The sequence below is a fragment of the Tenrec ecaudatus genome, chromosome 5, assembly GCF_050624435.1.
Source record: "Tenrec ecaudatus isolate mTenEca1 chromosome 5, mTenEca1.hap1, whole genome shotgun sequence".
In the NCBI taxonomy this organism is placed as follows: domain Eukaryota; kingdom Metazoa; phylum Chordata; class Mammalia; order Afrosoricida; family Tenrecidae; genus Tenrec; species Tenrec ecaudatus.
This window is the reverse complement of record NC_134534.1, coordinates 138,296,272-138,312,645: the sequence shown is the minus strand read 5'-3', so window position 1 is coordinate 138,312,645 and position 16,374 is coordinate 138,296,272. Positions and strand designations below refer to the sequence as shown.

General features: G+C 47.3%; 1 protein-coding gene across 3 annotated transcripts in view; it reads right to left on the bottom strand.

Moving 5' to 3' along the window:
• Nucleotides 1-16,374, bottom strand: part of ADAMTS9 (ADAM metallopeptidase with thrombospondin type 1 motif 9) — a 180,630-nt gene that overhangs the window by 57,023 nt on the left and 107,233 nt on the right. For all 3 annotated transcript variants that reach the window (XM_075549934.1, XM_075549936.1, XM_075549935.1), the window contains exon 28: nucleotides 15,367-15,543. In XM_075549934.1, the coding sequence (XP_075406049.1) occupies nucleotides 15,367-15,543 (177 nt within the window). The remainder of the gene's footprint in view (nucleotides 1-15,366; nucleotides 15,544-16,374) is intronic.

The window sequence follows — 16,374 nt, the reverse complement described above, 5'->3', positions numbered from 1 at the left end:
GCTTGAGGGCCATTGTTAGTGACCTTTTCACAGAATCGAGATGGATTTTCCTTCTCTGGCCAGGACATGCGTCATCTACAATGTTCTGTGACCCCTGATCCCCGAGCGGAGTGTCTATGAGCGTGTCTGGGTGATGCGGAGGCTGAGGCTGGCAGACACCCCGAATCTGCTGTCTACCACAGCATGGGTAGTTGCAAAGTGGGGGCTTCCAAACCTTTCTTCCCCAAAAGTTCAGGGGGGACATCTGGGTTAAAACCGCACATCTGGAAAAGCCGATCACTTATCCAGAGTGTCCTCTGATGGGCTGACGGACAGCAAATGGTGGCAAGGCACTGACTGTGAGAACGTGGGGGTTCTTAAAACAAAAAGCCAGACTGTTTCTCTCCCCTGAGGGGAGGAAGGGCGGGCTTCATAAGCTGGAGGAATTCTCTGACGTATGAACAAGCACGGAGGCCCTCTCTGGGTAATGCTGTAGATGGCACAGGCCCAATGTGCCAGGGTGGCTCACATTTCGTTGTCAGGGAATTCCCCGGTTTCCTGGGGGTGGGTTTGCCCCCAGAGGGCACCTGATACAGATCCTTTTGTGTTTCCCACTCACAGGGAGAGGCTAGGGCGCTGTTACACTGTCTCCCATGCTTGGGACACAGCTCACAACAAAACGTAGCTGGCCCCAAATGTCAATAGCACACGTGTTGGAAAGCCTGCTTCTCAGCCGTCTGCTCAACCCACGGGACACCGCATGCCCTGCTGTCTTAGTCGCCATCAGATCCGTGGTCTCCTGCTGCCTGGAGAAAATGCCCCACAAGGTTCCTCTAGCTTTAGAGACAGCAGCCCGAAGAGCCTACGTGCTCAACATCCGACACTCACGTCTGACTGGTTTCGAGCTGCTGCGGGACCAGTCCAGATGGGCAAGTTAGGGAAGCTGTTTGACGCCAGGCCCATCAGACCCATCAAACATCTCCTATGGGTACGACCGCACTGAAGACAATCCCCTCCTTGGAGGCGCCCACTTGCCCTCAGGCTTTTTGCTCTGAAGGAAGAAAGTTGCCCACTTGGGTGCAAGTGCAGCCCTCCCTGTATCACCTCCCTTCCTGCTTCGCCAAACCAGCAAGCAAAGAGCGCAACGCCCCCAGCGTAACGCCGCCCCAGGACTGCACGTGCCCCGACTGGTGGGTTAGATCGGCATGTCCACTTCACAGTAAACCCAGCTCTCCTGAGAGCGCTTGTGGAGAGATCACTGGGGCCAGCCACTGTGAGAGTGACCGTGATCTCACTGGCCCCTCACCAGACACCTCCTGAGGGTTTTTCAGACTTGGCCCTATCAACAGTTTGGGGGGGGAAAATTCTTCATGTGGGCGGCTGTGTATAGCAGCATCCTACCCTCCCTGTGTCCACTATACGACAGTGGTACCATCTTTATTTGTGAAAACCAAAACAGGTCTTCAGGCACGGCCAATTTTTTTTTTTGGGGGGGTGTTGGTCGGGGGAGTGGTGCAAGAGAGGGTGTGTGTGCACACTGTCCCTAATTGAGAATCACTCAATTGTATTAAGGAGCCTTGGTGGTATAGTGGGCTATGCATTGGACTGCTAACTACAAGGTTGGCAGTTTGAAACCACCAGCTGCTCTGAGGGAGAAAGATGAGGCTTTCTACTCCCATTCCGAGTTACAGACCCGGAAACCCACAGGGGCAGTTCTGCCCTGTCCTACAGGGTTTCTAGGTGTCAGCATCAACTTGATGGCAGTGAGTTTGAGAATTGAAATTGTCTTCAGTTATTAGAAAGAACTTCAGAAAGTTCTTAAAATAGAATTGATTTTAATTGCCATGAGGATGGAGCAGGTACACGCCCACTTGAACATCTGTCTCACGGGGCCCGGGAACATCTGTCTCATTTGGTCTTCGAGAAAACGTGACTTGCGCAATGTGAAATCAATCCCACACGCAGCAATGACTCCGACGACAATATCCAGGACAAACAGGTTCTGCACAGCACTTCCTCCCTGACATCACGTCTGTGAGCCCCCCACCGCCAGGGCTTCCCGGACATTTCCCATCTGACAAAAGACAAGGCAGGAGAAGGAAATAATGATGTCACCTGAAAGATGCAAATCGCCATGCGGAAATAGGCCGGTTCCTTAGGAAGCTCAAGGAAAACCAACAGCATGCCTTTGGGAGCAAATCCTTTACTTTTCAAAGGAATCCGGGCTTTGACTGGGTAGCAGTGGATACAAAGGGGAGCCTGCACATGACCACATATGTACTGGAATTTACTGGCAAGACTTGCAATGAGGTCTGGATTTCCCTGGGAAAAGGAGAGCACAATTCCCATCACTCCCAGAGGCCTTTCCCTGTAGCTAGTTGCTGGGTAGGAGGGGCTGGAGGCAGGCAGGGGGAGAGGAGGAGAAGAGAGTGTCATGGTCAAAATGCCAAGGAAATACCAGGTTTCTTCAATGTTCTGGCTAGAGCAGTGGCTTAGTCCACTACAAGGTTACACTGCAAGTCTGAGAATAAAAACAGCTTCTGAAGAATGTGTTACATACTTTAAAGTCCCAAAATAAAACCAAAGTGATTCTTTGTTTCTTGTATAGTAAATTGCACACCCAGAACATATTTCTGTTTCTATAAAAATGTTTATATAGCTGATTTCGGGGGGGGGAGTCTTATTTATAGAATCATTTTAAGAACATCACAAAGAACTGTCTTATATAGATTCTCCAACTGACAATATCGCACCCCATTTGCTCCCTCTTCTCTCTCAAGGGCTGTGTGACTCAGCGGTCAGAGTGTAGGGTCACTAACCAAAAGGTTGCTGGTTCAAATCCACCAGCTGTTCCATGGAAGAGAGAGGAGGCAGTCTGCTGCCGTAAAGATGACAGGTGTAGAGGTGCTAGGATGCAGTTCCACTCTGTCCTGGGCTGGGGGGGGGGGAGGGCGAGGAACTGACTCAAGAGCAGGTTTGGGTTGGGATTCTCTCTCTGTCTGTACTAGCCAAAGACTCCACAGAATGAACATGTTCGGCCAATCAGCCCAAGTTTGGGCTCGTCTAGGCATGACTCACAAGGAAAAGGATGGTAAACTACTTGTAAGAAAATCAGCCAATAAAAATTCTATGGCGCCTAGTTTTACTCTGAAAGGATGGGACTGTTGTTAAGTCAAAATTAACTTGACAATGGTTGTTTGTTTGGGGTTCTCTTGCTAGACACTTCCATATAAATACACCATTAAAATGTTGTCTGCTCCTGAACCCCTTGCCAACCATGTGCAGACCTGGTTCCATCGTGATCTCCCAAGCCCTGGTTCCCTCAAATCAGGGGCACTCTCTGTCCTAAGTACCATACAATGCTCCAAGTCAAAACATCCTACGTATTTCTTCTTAATGGGTTCTTTTGATAAGTTGGCTATTTATTTCTAGATTTCCAGGCCAGGTAATAAGGAGTTCAGCTCCTGAACAGCTGGGCTCATTCATTCACTTATTAATCAGCCTCCAGGCAGCCTCAGCAGACACAAGAAATGTAATGTTTGGAGCAAGTAAACAGCTCAGGGACACAGGCAACTGCAACTTGAAATGTGGTAGTCGGGTCTACATGTCTTCCCCTGTCCCGAGAAGAACACGGAAGCAAACCTTCTCTCGTGTCTTTCCTCCACATGTGTTCCTTCTTTTCATGCTACCAAACTATCAAAAGGGAACCATGTTCTGTCATTCACCTGCCACCGAGACCAGGTAGAGTAGCGATCCTTGGGGAAGGGAGAGGTGTGAGAAGGAAGGGAGGGACTGTAAGTGCAGAACTCCAAGCGGCTGGCTGTCCCACCAGTGGGGACGAATACGATTTGGCCTTGCTTAAGAAGGAGTGTAACTCCGGAGGGTTAGTTTTCCCTCCAGAAAGAATGTGGGAGACATGCCCATATGTTCAGTGCCTTGCCTTGCCTTTCCGCCAGAGAATTATGAGCAGGGGATCACTTTTTAACAAATTCTAATTTCATCATTTTTCAAAATTCACGTGTAGTGCTGTAGCATATTACCACCCATAACAAATGGTACTCCTGCAGAGATCTGCATGCACTCAGATGGGCTCCAACAAAATCTGATTTATCATCTTCATTATCTATATACCTGCCGCATAACCAAAAAACCCACCCTAGATTTATTACCTCAAGTTACTCTATCTTTCTTTGTATATTAAAATGCCAGCAACATCATCCAAATGTGTGCTTAATAAATATGGATTTTTTCCCTCTCTCAAAAAAAAAAGAAAGAGCTAGCCTAGGTCCTGTTCTTTAGTTGGTTTCAAGGTCAGAGACAGGGCTGCCGTTAGTCAGAATCATATCCCTCGAGAGTCTAGAGTGCGGAGGAAACGTGGAGCAAAGCTCATTGTAGAGCGTTCAGAAGTAGTTACCATCGGAACAGAGCAGCTTAATATTGGGGGCATTCATTCTCCTTTCACGGCGGTTGCATTGCACTGACTTGCAAAGTCAGAAAGTTCTGGGTTTAAATCCTCAGTCAGCCACTTTCCAGCACTGGGACCCAGAACCAACCAGTTAACTCCTCCATGGTGCTAACTTCCTCAAGTGGAGAAGGTTGGTCTGATTTAGATAGGGGGCTGGATGACTTAGCACCAAGTAAATGCTTCCAAATATCAAACACTGTGAAAAGAAATCAAACATCTCTGTGATGATGGTGGAAAGACAGTGTGCCAAGTTAAGTGAGGGCTCTCATGGATAACTGAAGATGAGATCATTTAGAAGAATGGGACTTGGGAAGATTTAAACAGCTTCCCAATTACTGCAACGGAGGAGACCCGGTGGCATCTGGGTAGGTGCTGGGCTGCCAAGTACAAGGTCAGCAGTTCAAAACCATCAGGCCCTCAGCAGCAGAAGACAGGGCATGTTCCCCCTGAGAGAGGGACAGTGTGGGAAACCCACAGGGCAGCTCTCCCCTGTCCTCTAGGGTCGCTGGGACTCAGAGTAGACGCAGTGGCAGGGAGGGTAGTTTGGGTTTTTCTTTGGGGGGGGGCGGGATTAGTGGAGGAGCGTGAGCACAATAAATGCTTCTAGACAATAGGCCACAGGAATCCTGGATTGTTTAATTCAGGATATCACCTTAGAGGGGGGAATCAATCCACATGGATTGTGATAGGCCAAAGGAAAAGACAATGACGACGCCGTTAGTCACTGGCAGCGGAGGTTGGTGCAAGCATTTTCATTTCCTTGACACGGTGGAGGCTAAATTTTGCAAAGATAAATGATGACCCCTGATAGAGGAGAGTGTCGCCTCCACTCGACTCTCCTGATACATCTGGCACAGAGCTCACCCGGTTCAACCTTCTGAACTCAGGGAGCTGGAAATCTGCCTTGCTGAAACCCTTCCTCCAACGCAGGAAGGCTCTCTACGAACTCTCTCTTCCCAAGGGGGCTCACAGGGCTTTGCAGTTGGGCCTTCTCTTAGAAAAGCATTCATCAAGTCCTGCCCGTGCAACCCACCCGAACACATAAACATGCTTACTCCGGAGCTCCACTTGCTGCCCTGATGAACTTGAACTCGGAGACGCACAAGAGGAGAGTTTGTTTTAACAGCTGCTTCTACCTTGAGGCTCCGACGTGAGGACGCTCAAGACAGCTGGTTGTGATAGCCTCTCTCTCCCCATCCCTCTCCTGTTTGTTTCTTAAAGCCCAGCTGCCAGGGAACACCCACCGACGTGCCTCAAAATAATGGCCCAGGACAGTAAAGGGGCGAGAGGAAGCTCATCATTCGACAGAAGGGCATCCTGCGCAGGGACCCCTCCCATGCTGACATACGGTTTTTCTCCCAAATTTCCCTTCACACATTTGATTTCTGGGTTGGTTTATGGTTAATTACTAATGACAGATGTCCTATTGCTTAATGTCACCCTCTCTAATATGATAGCCACTTGCCATGGGCTGGCTATTTAAGTTTAGACTATTTAAAATCCAGTCAAGTTTAGAAAGTACTTTCCCCGTCATATGAGCCACATTTCAAAGGCACTGTAGCCGTGTGTGGCCAGGGACTTCCCAGTCAGAAAGCAAACAGAGAGAGCAAACAGAGAGCATTTCTAGGATTGCGGAAAGTTCTTGGGAACTGCCTCGTGTGGGACGTAACCTCTTCCTAAGAGGAGAGGGGCGCGTGTGCCTGGCTCAGAAGGATGGTTTCTGGGCTCATCCCGTATCATTTAGCTTAGCTTCGACTCTCTGGACACTCTTGTCTTGACTGCCAATTCTCTTCTGTGAATTTTTGGAAGGTGAGGTTGTCATTAAAACCACCTACCCTACTTTGAAGGGAGAAATAGCAACAGTGGACAAAGGTGGTGTTGGCAATCCACACACTACAGGTCTTTTTACTGGAGCTCATTACATTAAAAAACAGTATCCTTTGAGGCTTGTATTCTTGTGGCCACAACTTCCCGTATATGTGGAGACCGGACACCTCCCAGAGGGAGAAGGCAGAAAACAGGTTCTTTATGAACTCTGGCTTTCAGACCAACAGCAGTCTGGGCTGGAGTGTAAAGGAGGATATCGAAGCACATGCTACAGTCTGACTGTTTCAAGGGCTCTGTCCCATCAGTGCTGGTGGTGCCATGGATTAGGCATTGGGTTCCTAACTGTAAGGTCAGCAGTTTGAATCCACTAGCAGTTCCTCTGGAGCAGTGGTTCTCCACCTTCCTAATGCCTCCACCCTGTCATACAGCTCCTCATGTGGTGGGGACCCCCCAACCATAACATTATTTTTTGTTGCTATTTCAAAGCTCTAATTTTGCTACTATTATGAACCAGGTGACCCCTGTGAAAGGGTCATTGGACCCCCCAAATGGGTTGAGAGTCACAGGTGAGAACCGCTGCTCTAGAGAAGGATGAATCTGTCAGCTCTGGTATAGATGTTTTTTTTTTGTGATCCAAGTGAATTTTTAATAAAGGATAGAAGCAGTTTCAGGCATTATAGTAAACTGAATATGAGAGAGAGAGAGACAGACACACCTTGGCACAGCTGTGCTGAGCTGTGTGTAGGAGCCGCTGGGAGAGTCTAGATGTAGTTTTGGAAAATCTATATAGGTTGGAATTGACTTGATGGTAGTGGGCTTTGGTGCCATCAGGCAACGGGGCATTTATTACTGAAAATGATTGAAGCAACTGCATTTCACAGGAAAGACCAAGTCACTATTACATTTGTGGAACAATATCAGCAGACCAGAAGATACATGGACTAACAGCATTATAGTAAACTGAACACTAAAGAGAGAGATTTTAATTAATCTCTATTAATTTCAATTAATCTCTATTTTAATTTTGATGATGGTGATGGGGGAGAAGGGTGTTGCTTGGGTTTCATTGGTTTTGTTAGTTGAAGGCCGCATTTTCCCTTTCTTCCATTAGAACAAAATGTTCTGCTTTGCTCACCGCTAGACGCTTAGTACTAGCACAGTGCCTGGCCTATAATGAACACTAAATATCAGATGAAAATGAAAGCCTTTTTAAAAAAAATAAAGGAATGATCCACCAGAGTATTTTTACTTTTCCCATAAATCTTCCCACTGCTTTATTAATCACTAGGATTCTCTCCCAGCCAATTAGGGCAGGACTTGACCTCTGCCTCCCACTCCACATTCCCAAGTTTCCATTCTTTTTGATGCCGGAAAGGCCACTCCAGGGACAAGACAGGCGTCAGGGAGGGCAGCACCTAATCCCCTCCTCACCGCCTGTCCCTGGGACCCCTCCCTTGGATGTTTTAAAACCAGAAAGATCAAAATCTGTCAAATGACCAGTAAATATTAACTGTCAAAGGAAGGGACGAAGTCTGGTGGACACACGGTCACTTTTGATGTCTACAAAATGAGAGATGAGCTTGCTGACTTTGGTTTCCAGGGTTACAGGTGCTGGCAAGGGTTTTGATTATTCTGAACACATTTGAGTTGTGTGGGGGGACCTGAAGAAAGTTATCCTACACCAAATTCAGGTAACCTCTATAATTTAATGCTACAATTGTTTTGATTAGAAAATAATTCATCTTACTTCATATACTCCATATTAATAGAGTCAAATAATATGGCTCTTTATTGATTTGGTTTTACTCTCCAGCAGTGTGTGCTGCAAGGCGAGGCTGTTGCTGAGGACGAAGGGTGCACCTGATGCCAAGCCACGGTATTTTCAACAGGTTCACATGCTTACTAAAGTCGATCACTGAAGAAGGAATGCGGAAGAAAACTTGATACACTCGAACTATGGTGTTGGCGAATACTATTGGAAGTATCTTGGACTGGCGAAAGAAACAGTCAGATCTGCCTTGGAAGAAGTATGGCAGAATGCCACTTAGCGGCACAGGTGAGGGACTTCATCTCACTGACCCTGGAGGTGTTGTCAGGAGAGGCCAGTCCCTGGACAAGGGCATCCTGCTGCTTCAAGGGAAAGGGACGTGAAAAAGAGGAAGCCCTGCCCCGCCCCCCGCCCCCCCAGGAATAGGGGTTGACACAACAGTGGGTTCACTGAGTTCAACCTGATGAACAGTTCTGAAGCTGGCCCAGGACCACAGGGGCCAATTGGATGGTCCCTGACAACAACAACAATGCTGTATGTTTAAGATGTATTTGGTTTTAGTAAAATCGATTTCCCCCAAGCTAAGTGCCTATGCATTTGCTATAGTATCAGTTAGGATACAATTGATGTATGGATTGTTATAAGAGTTGTAAGAGCTGTAATATAAAATGGTTGATTAAAATTTTAAATATAAATAAATAAAATTGGTTATGGCCCATATCCTTATTTTATCCTAGGAGAAAGAAAAGATTTTTACCACTCTCTAAACCTAAAGCAAGAGGAGCCCGAGTGTTGTATTAGTTACACATTGGGCCGTGGTCCCAAGGCCAGCAGTTCAAAACCGCCAGCTGCTCAGAGGAAGACAGATGGGTGTTTCTCCACCCATAGAGAGTCAGTCCAGGAAACCCACAGGGGCAGTTCTAAGCTGTCCTATAGGGTTCCTATGAGTTGGCATTACTCAGAGGCAATTAGTTTTTTTAGTTTAAATGTAATACAAGGATCTCACTTTGATGTGAAAACTGGGTGATGAATAAAGAAGACCACAACAGAATTGATGTCTAGGAATTACGGCGCTGGCGAGGAATTCTGAAAGAGCCACAGACTGCCAGAGGAACACACCAATCTGTCTCGGAAGAAGCACAACTACAATGTTCCTTAGAAGCGAGGATGGCACCACTTAAGTCCTTCGGACATGTTATCAGCAGAGACCAGTCCCTGGAGAGCACAGCATGCTGGGTAAAGGGGAGGGCAGTGAGAAGAGGCAGATGGTCCAGGCCATGGACAGACACAGAGGCAACACCAGTGGGCTCCTGCAGGGCTCTGATGGGGAGGACGGTGCTAGTGTACACAGTATTGGCCTCAGGCGCACACAGAGTCTGGGTGTCGGCGCTGACTGGCCCGCACTTTTCACAAAGGTAAACTGATGGTGGGGAAAGGACAGGGCTGAGAAGTCTCCTTCTGGTATGCCCGGCCTCCGCGAGGCAGACGCCAACCTGATCATAGCAAACTACAACCACAACAACATTAACTGCTGTCAGATGTACTCATAACTTTGGTCTTAAAAACTGGGATGTACCAAACACACAAGCGTTGATGTGGGAGTTTTCTGTTGCTGTTGTAATCAAAAGGACCGTATTACAATTAGCTGAATAAAACTGAGGTTCCCTAGTGGTTAAGTGTTGGGCTGCACTCCACCGAGTGGGGAGCTGGAGACTAACAGCCGCCCTGTGGGAGGAAACCAGGGCTTTCTCCTCCCCTCAACTGGGCAGAAACCCACAGGGGCAGTTCTCCTGTCCTATAGGGGAGCTATGAGTCAGCATCAGCTCGATGGCAGTACGTTTTTGAATAACACTTAGGTTAGATGGAGTTCCACTGTTAGGCACATCCTTTAACGTATATAAACAAGAGGCTTAAGACATTTGGTGTGAGCAGGGGAGGTTTCTGTTTATCAAAACAGCAGGGTTATTATGGTCAGCAGGTGGATACGGAGATCAAAAGCAGATTACCATATAGTCTAATGGGTTTGTAGCAGACCCGCCCTCCGTCCCTCCCTGGGTTAAGTGTGATGGACATTTGGGTAGCTTACCTTTGCTAATAATCAGAAAATGTTTGCTATGATGATATTTCTCTTCAGTCATGTTATCTTATTTTAGCTCATTAGAAAAATATTTAAGTCACATATCAAAAACAAAATGGTTGCTGTTAAATCGATGCCGACTCATTAACAACCCAGAGTAGAACTGCCCCAGGGTTTCCAAGGCTTCAAGAGTTACAGAAGACTGTTCCATTTTCTTTCTCCAGAGAAGCAGCTTGGGGGGAGGGGGGTTGATGACGAACCTCAGGGTTAGCTGCTATCCGTGTGACCACTGCACATTCGGGCTCCTTCTAAGTCACATGAACAAAACCCACTGCCATGAAGCCAGTTCTGATTCACAGTGACCTGGTACAGGGTTTCTGAGATGGAAAATCTCTCCGGAACCAGAAGCTTCATCTTCCTCCTGAAGAGTAGTGGGAGGGCTTTGGTTGGTGGCCCAATACATATCCCACAGTAACCCCTGAGCTCCTTCCAACTCCCTTAGGGACACCTTCATTTTGGGCCCGTCATCCTCAGCTACCACAGTAAAACCACGGTGCTAAACACAGTGCTAAAGGGCCAACTCTATGATTCACGTCTTTTTGAAAAGCCTGGGCGCTCCTGAAACGTCCAACTTTAATGTTACAATATGTTTTTTTTTTAATTCGTTTAGTAAGAAATGCTTTCTGAAATGGATTGCAAGTGAACAAGTGACAAAATCGACAAATGTTGTAAGCCCTTTACAGCTAAGTGAACACGAAGAATAAGGCCTAATCAAAGCTACGCATACAAGGTTAGCTTCCCCTGCACCTATCTCCCGCTACATGTTCAGAACCACTTCTTCTCATCACTCTGTTTTGTCTTCTGGCTATGTCTTATTATTATCTACAAATCCAATAAGTGGAACATTCATTTTTCATAGTTGAGATTCAACGAATCAGGACAATAGTTTTAGAAAAGAAAGAAAAACCACAAAATGTTAAGTCTCTATAATTTTGGTTCTACCACCAAGAACCATTTGCAATTCAGAACTATTTTAGAGCTAGCCCTCAAAATATACATTTGAACTATCCAATTACACAAATCTTGCTACTTGGTTAGTCAGACTGTTGGGGTGGGTGGGGGTAGTACAGGGCGGAGGGGATTTACATAATTAAAATGTGCTCTGAACAAAACAAAAGAAACATAAATGTGCATTTCTAATTTCCATTGCCTATTTGCCTTTACAGTTTACTGATAAACACTGAGTTTTACACATTGAATACAAAATTAAATAACATGAAAGAATAAATATGCCTTATCACACAAGCACATAGAAATTTGTACTGCTCAAAATATTCAGACAACCCTATGCTTGGTGGCTTCCAGCGGCACTCAGAAAATATGGTGGTGATATTTACAATCTTTACTTTTTTCTCTGGAGACAGATGTAGCGAGGCGATAAAACAGATGTCAGACATTTGTTCCTACTACCTTCAGAAGGTGCACACTTGCATATGAAAATGAGGTAGGTGACCGGGCAGAAACCAAAGCACAGGTCCTTGGTGAGCTCATAAATTCTTATTCAGGTCCACACACATTGCTCCAGAGCACCCGGAGCAAGGCTCAGAGAGACCACTTTCAGGTTTGTCATGAAAAACTCAAGACAGGCAATTTCTCTGAAGGAGAAGTGGAGCAGCCTCTCAGTGGATCAACCAGCAGATAGACTAACTAGGGACCACGGAATGCAAGCAGCAGCCTGGACCTCTGGCCTCGCCTGGGGAAGGTTTCCCTGTCATTGTACAGAGGGGCGTGGGCCCTCTTCCCACTGTAGCCACCTCTAGTCATGGCAGTGCCCACACTGCTGTCCGTACCTACAGCAGCCTGCAGGACACACTCATTTCAGAGCATTCTTTCACAAACAAATGCCTCCCTCCAAAGAGTTTAGCTTTATTAGTTAAAAAAACAACAACTCTGCCCTGAGCATGATGCTCTTTGACGAAGGCTCGATAGGGCCAAGGGGACAACAAGAACCCCAGAGATTAGAGAGCAGAGCCACAGGAGAAAGGGCACGAGAGTGCGACCAAGTTCCCCGGACAGGACATGCGGGACTGGCTGAACTTGGGTCTGTTTGGTTGTGTCTGTTCCCAACAACATAAACAGGCAGCCGTTTACAGAAACAGCCCAACCTTGCCAAAAGGACACACAGAAAACAAGACTGCAAAGGACGAAGGGGGGGTGCATTGCACAATCTCGACCCCAGAGCTGCAAGGACTTGAGCCAGAGTTAAAGACAGAGAGCAAGGCAACGGGGTGCCTGGGCTCCCAGCTGCTTCCGTTGGGAGCCGCAGGAAGCCCTCCGTAAGAGTGGGTGGGAATTTCTTTGTAAAAGTCCTGCTCCTCTTCAGGAAGAGATGGTGAACAAGGCCCACTGGGCTGCAACGGTTGCCTCGGCCAGGTTTCTACAGTACGGGGTGCTGTGCTGGGAGGGAGAAGCAGCCCTTGGCCTCTTAAAACCCTGCACTTGCTTCCCGTTGGGAGCAGTGGGTCAGCGCTTCACAGCTGATTCTCTTGCACTGTCAGTTACATTGATGAAGCACCAGAGATGCAGGTTTTATGGCTCTTCACACAAGTCACTGAGGCATGTTTAGATTTCGAATCACTTAGAGGCTAGACCGCAACCCAAAGAAATCACCCTAAGATTAAAATCAAAACCCTAACCTAAGGATGAGGAAGGCCGTTCTTTCACGCACGTACTGACCTAGTTGTTACAAATGCATCTATTTGAATATAATGTTTTTGAGCGGGATTTAAAAACAATCAGAATTTAAAAGGAGTGGCTGTATTCCTACACTGCGGAAGCATGTAAATATATATTCAAAACGGGTCCCTCTACAAAAGAAACATCAAAATGGTAGAGGAAGCAAAGAAGTTATTTTTAAATTCGCACGCTTGCTTCTGAGCATAGCAGAACATTCAGTTTCTATTCTCTTTGGGGCTTCAGACAACGAGCTCTGGGTTACTCATTGGGTGGTTAACTGCAAGGCCAGTAGTTCAAAACCACCACTTGATCGATGGGAGAAAGATGAGGCTTTCTAAAGAATGACTGTCTAACCCCCCTCCCACCCCCGCGGGTATCCCCCCTGTGCTAGAGGGTCCAGGTGCGTAGGGCTGGACTCAATCCCGGGGCGGCCTTGGCAGTGAGCTTGGTTTGGTGAGTGCTTCTGAAAACTCTGTGCCAGCAAACAAGAACAAAAAAGTATATGCCCTTAACATGCTCCCGTAAAATAAAATGGAGCTGGCATTTTAACATTTGAGCATTTAAAGCCATTGCTGGGGAGTCCATTCTGATTCATAGCAACCCTGGCGGGGGGGTGTTTCTGCCCATTTCCCAAAAGATCCCTCTGGAGATTAAATCATGGAACAATGGATGTAATTGAGCGTACAGAAAAGGTTAACAGGGATTCCACAGGAGGATGCCAGGCAGAAGCTTGCCTCTGAGGCTTCTTGAACAAAATGAGAGAAATACCTCTTTTCTGAGAGCATTTGGACTTTCAGAATCCCCTAACTCTGGTATTGCTATTGGCTACGTGGACAGGGTAAACATATCATGTGCTTGTGAAGGGAAACCTCATGGAAAATAATACGTAGTAGGTGATGCTAAGAAGGGATGCTAGAAGGCCAGAGGGTTTTCCTAGCATCCGGAGGTTATTGAGGATCTTTAAAATGATGTGTGTGTGTGTGTGTGTGTGTGTGTGTGCACTCCAGATTTGCAGACAAAACACTCCTGATGAACCACACATTTGACACTACATGGCATTCTTAAGCTCTTAAATGAAATCCTTACACAGCCCAGGCAAACAGTGCCAGCCGAGATAACACGCTAAGTTGGCTTAGATTTCTACTTAAGAAGTTCGGGGGTTATTACAGCCAGGGTTACACCCGCGGAGACAATCTCACACACTAAGAGCCTTGACTCAGAAGCTACAGTAGGTATCAGCCATGTCCCTTCAGTTAATCTGCTCTTAAATGAAGCTGGTTTCAGATATGGGCAAGGCTTTCCCATAGAAGCACACAGACTTAAAAAGGTTTCTGGGAGTGGCATAATGTAACACACCTACTTATCAGCTATTTCATTATCTGCCATTTCATACTGAAAATCTACTACTTGACTAGTTCCCCAGCCACAGCATGGGGCTGCACGTCACACGGAGACGTGTGGTGAAGGGCGGGCTGTGGTGGGGAAGGCTGTCCGTCAACTTATCTGGGGAAGGATTCTCCGTGGGTTTGCCGTTATGCGATCTCGTGATCTGGCAGTTATGTAATCACATTGTGCTTGGATCCACCCATCCTCCTATTTTCCCATAACGGCAGTCTTCGGAAAACTCACTATGTCAGAGAGTGAGGAGCGGATGTATGATTTTTGGGTCCAGCGCAATGAATGTATTTACATGAACATGTACTCTATTTACAGGAAGCAGTTATGCTGCAGTTTGTGACACAACTTAGGCACAAGCGTTGCCGTCACACGGTCAATCCTATGTTTTGTCCAGAGCTGTGCCAGCAGTTTGCATGGTATTTTCAGTGGTAAGCCTTGGCTACACGATCAACTGCTAACTAAGGCGACAAGAAAGGAAGCCAGTGACTGAGGTGGAAATTCACCTCTTGTCGTGGAAGAGAACGAGTGGCCCAGGCACCTTGAATGGCACCCCATCAGTGATTCCACCGATGCTAGTTTACCACGGTTTCAACCTTTGTGATGCTTGCATTGAGAGCTGCCCACAAGTCACACAGAAGGCAAATCATAGCATCACTCCATTAAAAACACACAAACACACAAACAAACCTACTGTGGTCTCAAGCAGATAATCGTTCTAAGAAAAAGCCAAAACTGCCACAGTGTAGCAAAGGGTAGAATGTCTGCTACTGAGCTGGCCTCTGGCATCCCTTGACGCTTAATAATCACCCAGAGTTGTTATTGATCGATATCAGTACTCCGCTGGCCCTAGGGTTTGTCCTAGGTACGGAAGCTATTCCTGATCCCAGGCCAGGAGCGGGTACACTTACTCTGGAAAGTCACTTTGGGCAACATGGTACGTACGATAGGAATTCCGTTATGTGGTACGGAGGAAACAGAAAACCCTTTCCAGCACCGTGTGAGGATGCTCCCGTGGGTGTGGCAATAGCAGCTGCTGCAGTGGCGTGCTCCAGAACACCAGACATGGTGTGTTAGCGAGAGAGTCTGGTTAACAATCAGTAACAGTTAGGGCCGTACCGAACTCCAAGGGCCAGCACTCCAGGCAGCATCTTGAGGACAAGCGTGTGTGTTACACTGCTCGCGATCGGGAGGCTTGTCCAGAATTTCACAGCTCAAATCTGGAAACCGCTCCCCACTGGGCCGCTGACAGACCACCAGTCTTGTCCGGACTCCTCCACCACACAGCTTCGTGCACTAGAAGAAGGAAAGGGAAGCCTGCAATGAGTTTGCCTGAAACATCAATGCCAAGTGCGTTTCCCCAAAAGAAATCACACTTCCTCCCCGAATTCTGCTGGGGATCCCAGCAAGGTAAGTCACTGATGACTACAACCAAGCGGCATGATTGAAGCTAGCGGAAGAACAAAGCAATCGGCTGCTGTCAAGTGGGCTCACGTGTGCAGAGCAGAAAGGTGTCCCCATAGGGTTTCCAGGGCAGCGGCGTTTTGGCAGGCAAGCACTTCACCGACTGCACCACTGGGGGCCTCCAAGCTAACACATAGGAATAGTACAGATCAGCCACTAGAGAAGCTCTTGTTTACTGAGAGCTTCTACTCAGCTCTGCCCAGGGCTGTTCCTTTTAGTCTCTCGGGTAGGAGAGAGCTTGTCGGGGTGGAGGGGGTGGGGTGGGGTTTGAAAAGTTTGTGAGGAAATTCCATTACCTTTTCAATCCACCTTGCCACGAACTTGTAATCATGACATCAACCAGGACTTCTTTACTTAACAACTTCTAAGAAGTTGTCACCCAGCCTCTGACTAGTCTCTGGCTCCAATCTCCAGGGACCCTCAGGACACGAGAATCTCTTAGGCTATCTCCGTCCTAGGACAACTGTGGCTGTGGACTAGGATGAATAAACAACTTGGTGGGAACGCTGAATAAAAACGCTTGCCTAGTTCTGAGCTTCCAAGGCAGGGATACATGCGTTGTATTTCTTGGACAGGGCCAGTGTGCTCACATCCAGGCCCAGTGGAGTCTGGTTTCTGAGATGTGTCAGGGCCAGATCCCCCACAGAACTCAGAATGCTCTGT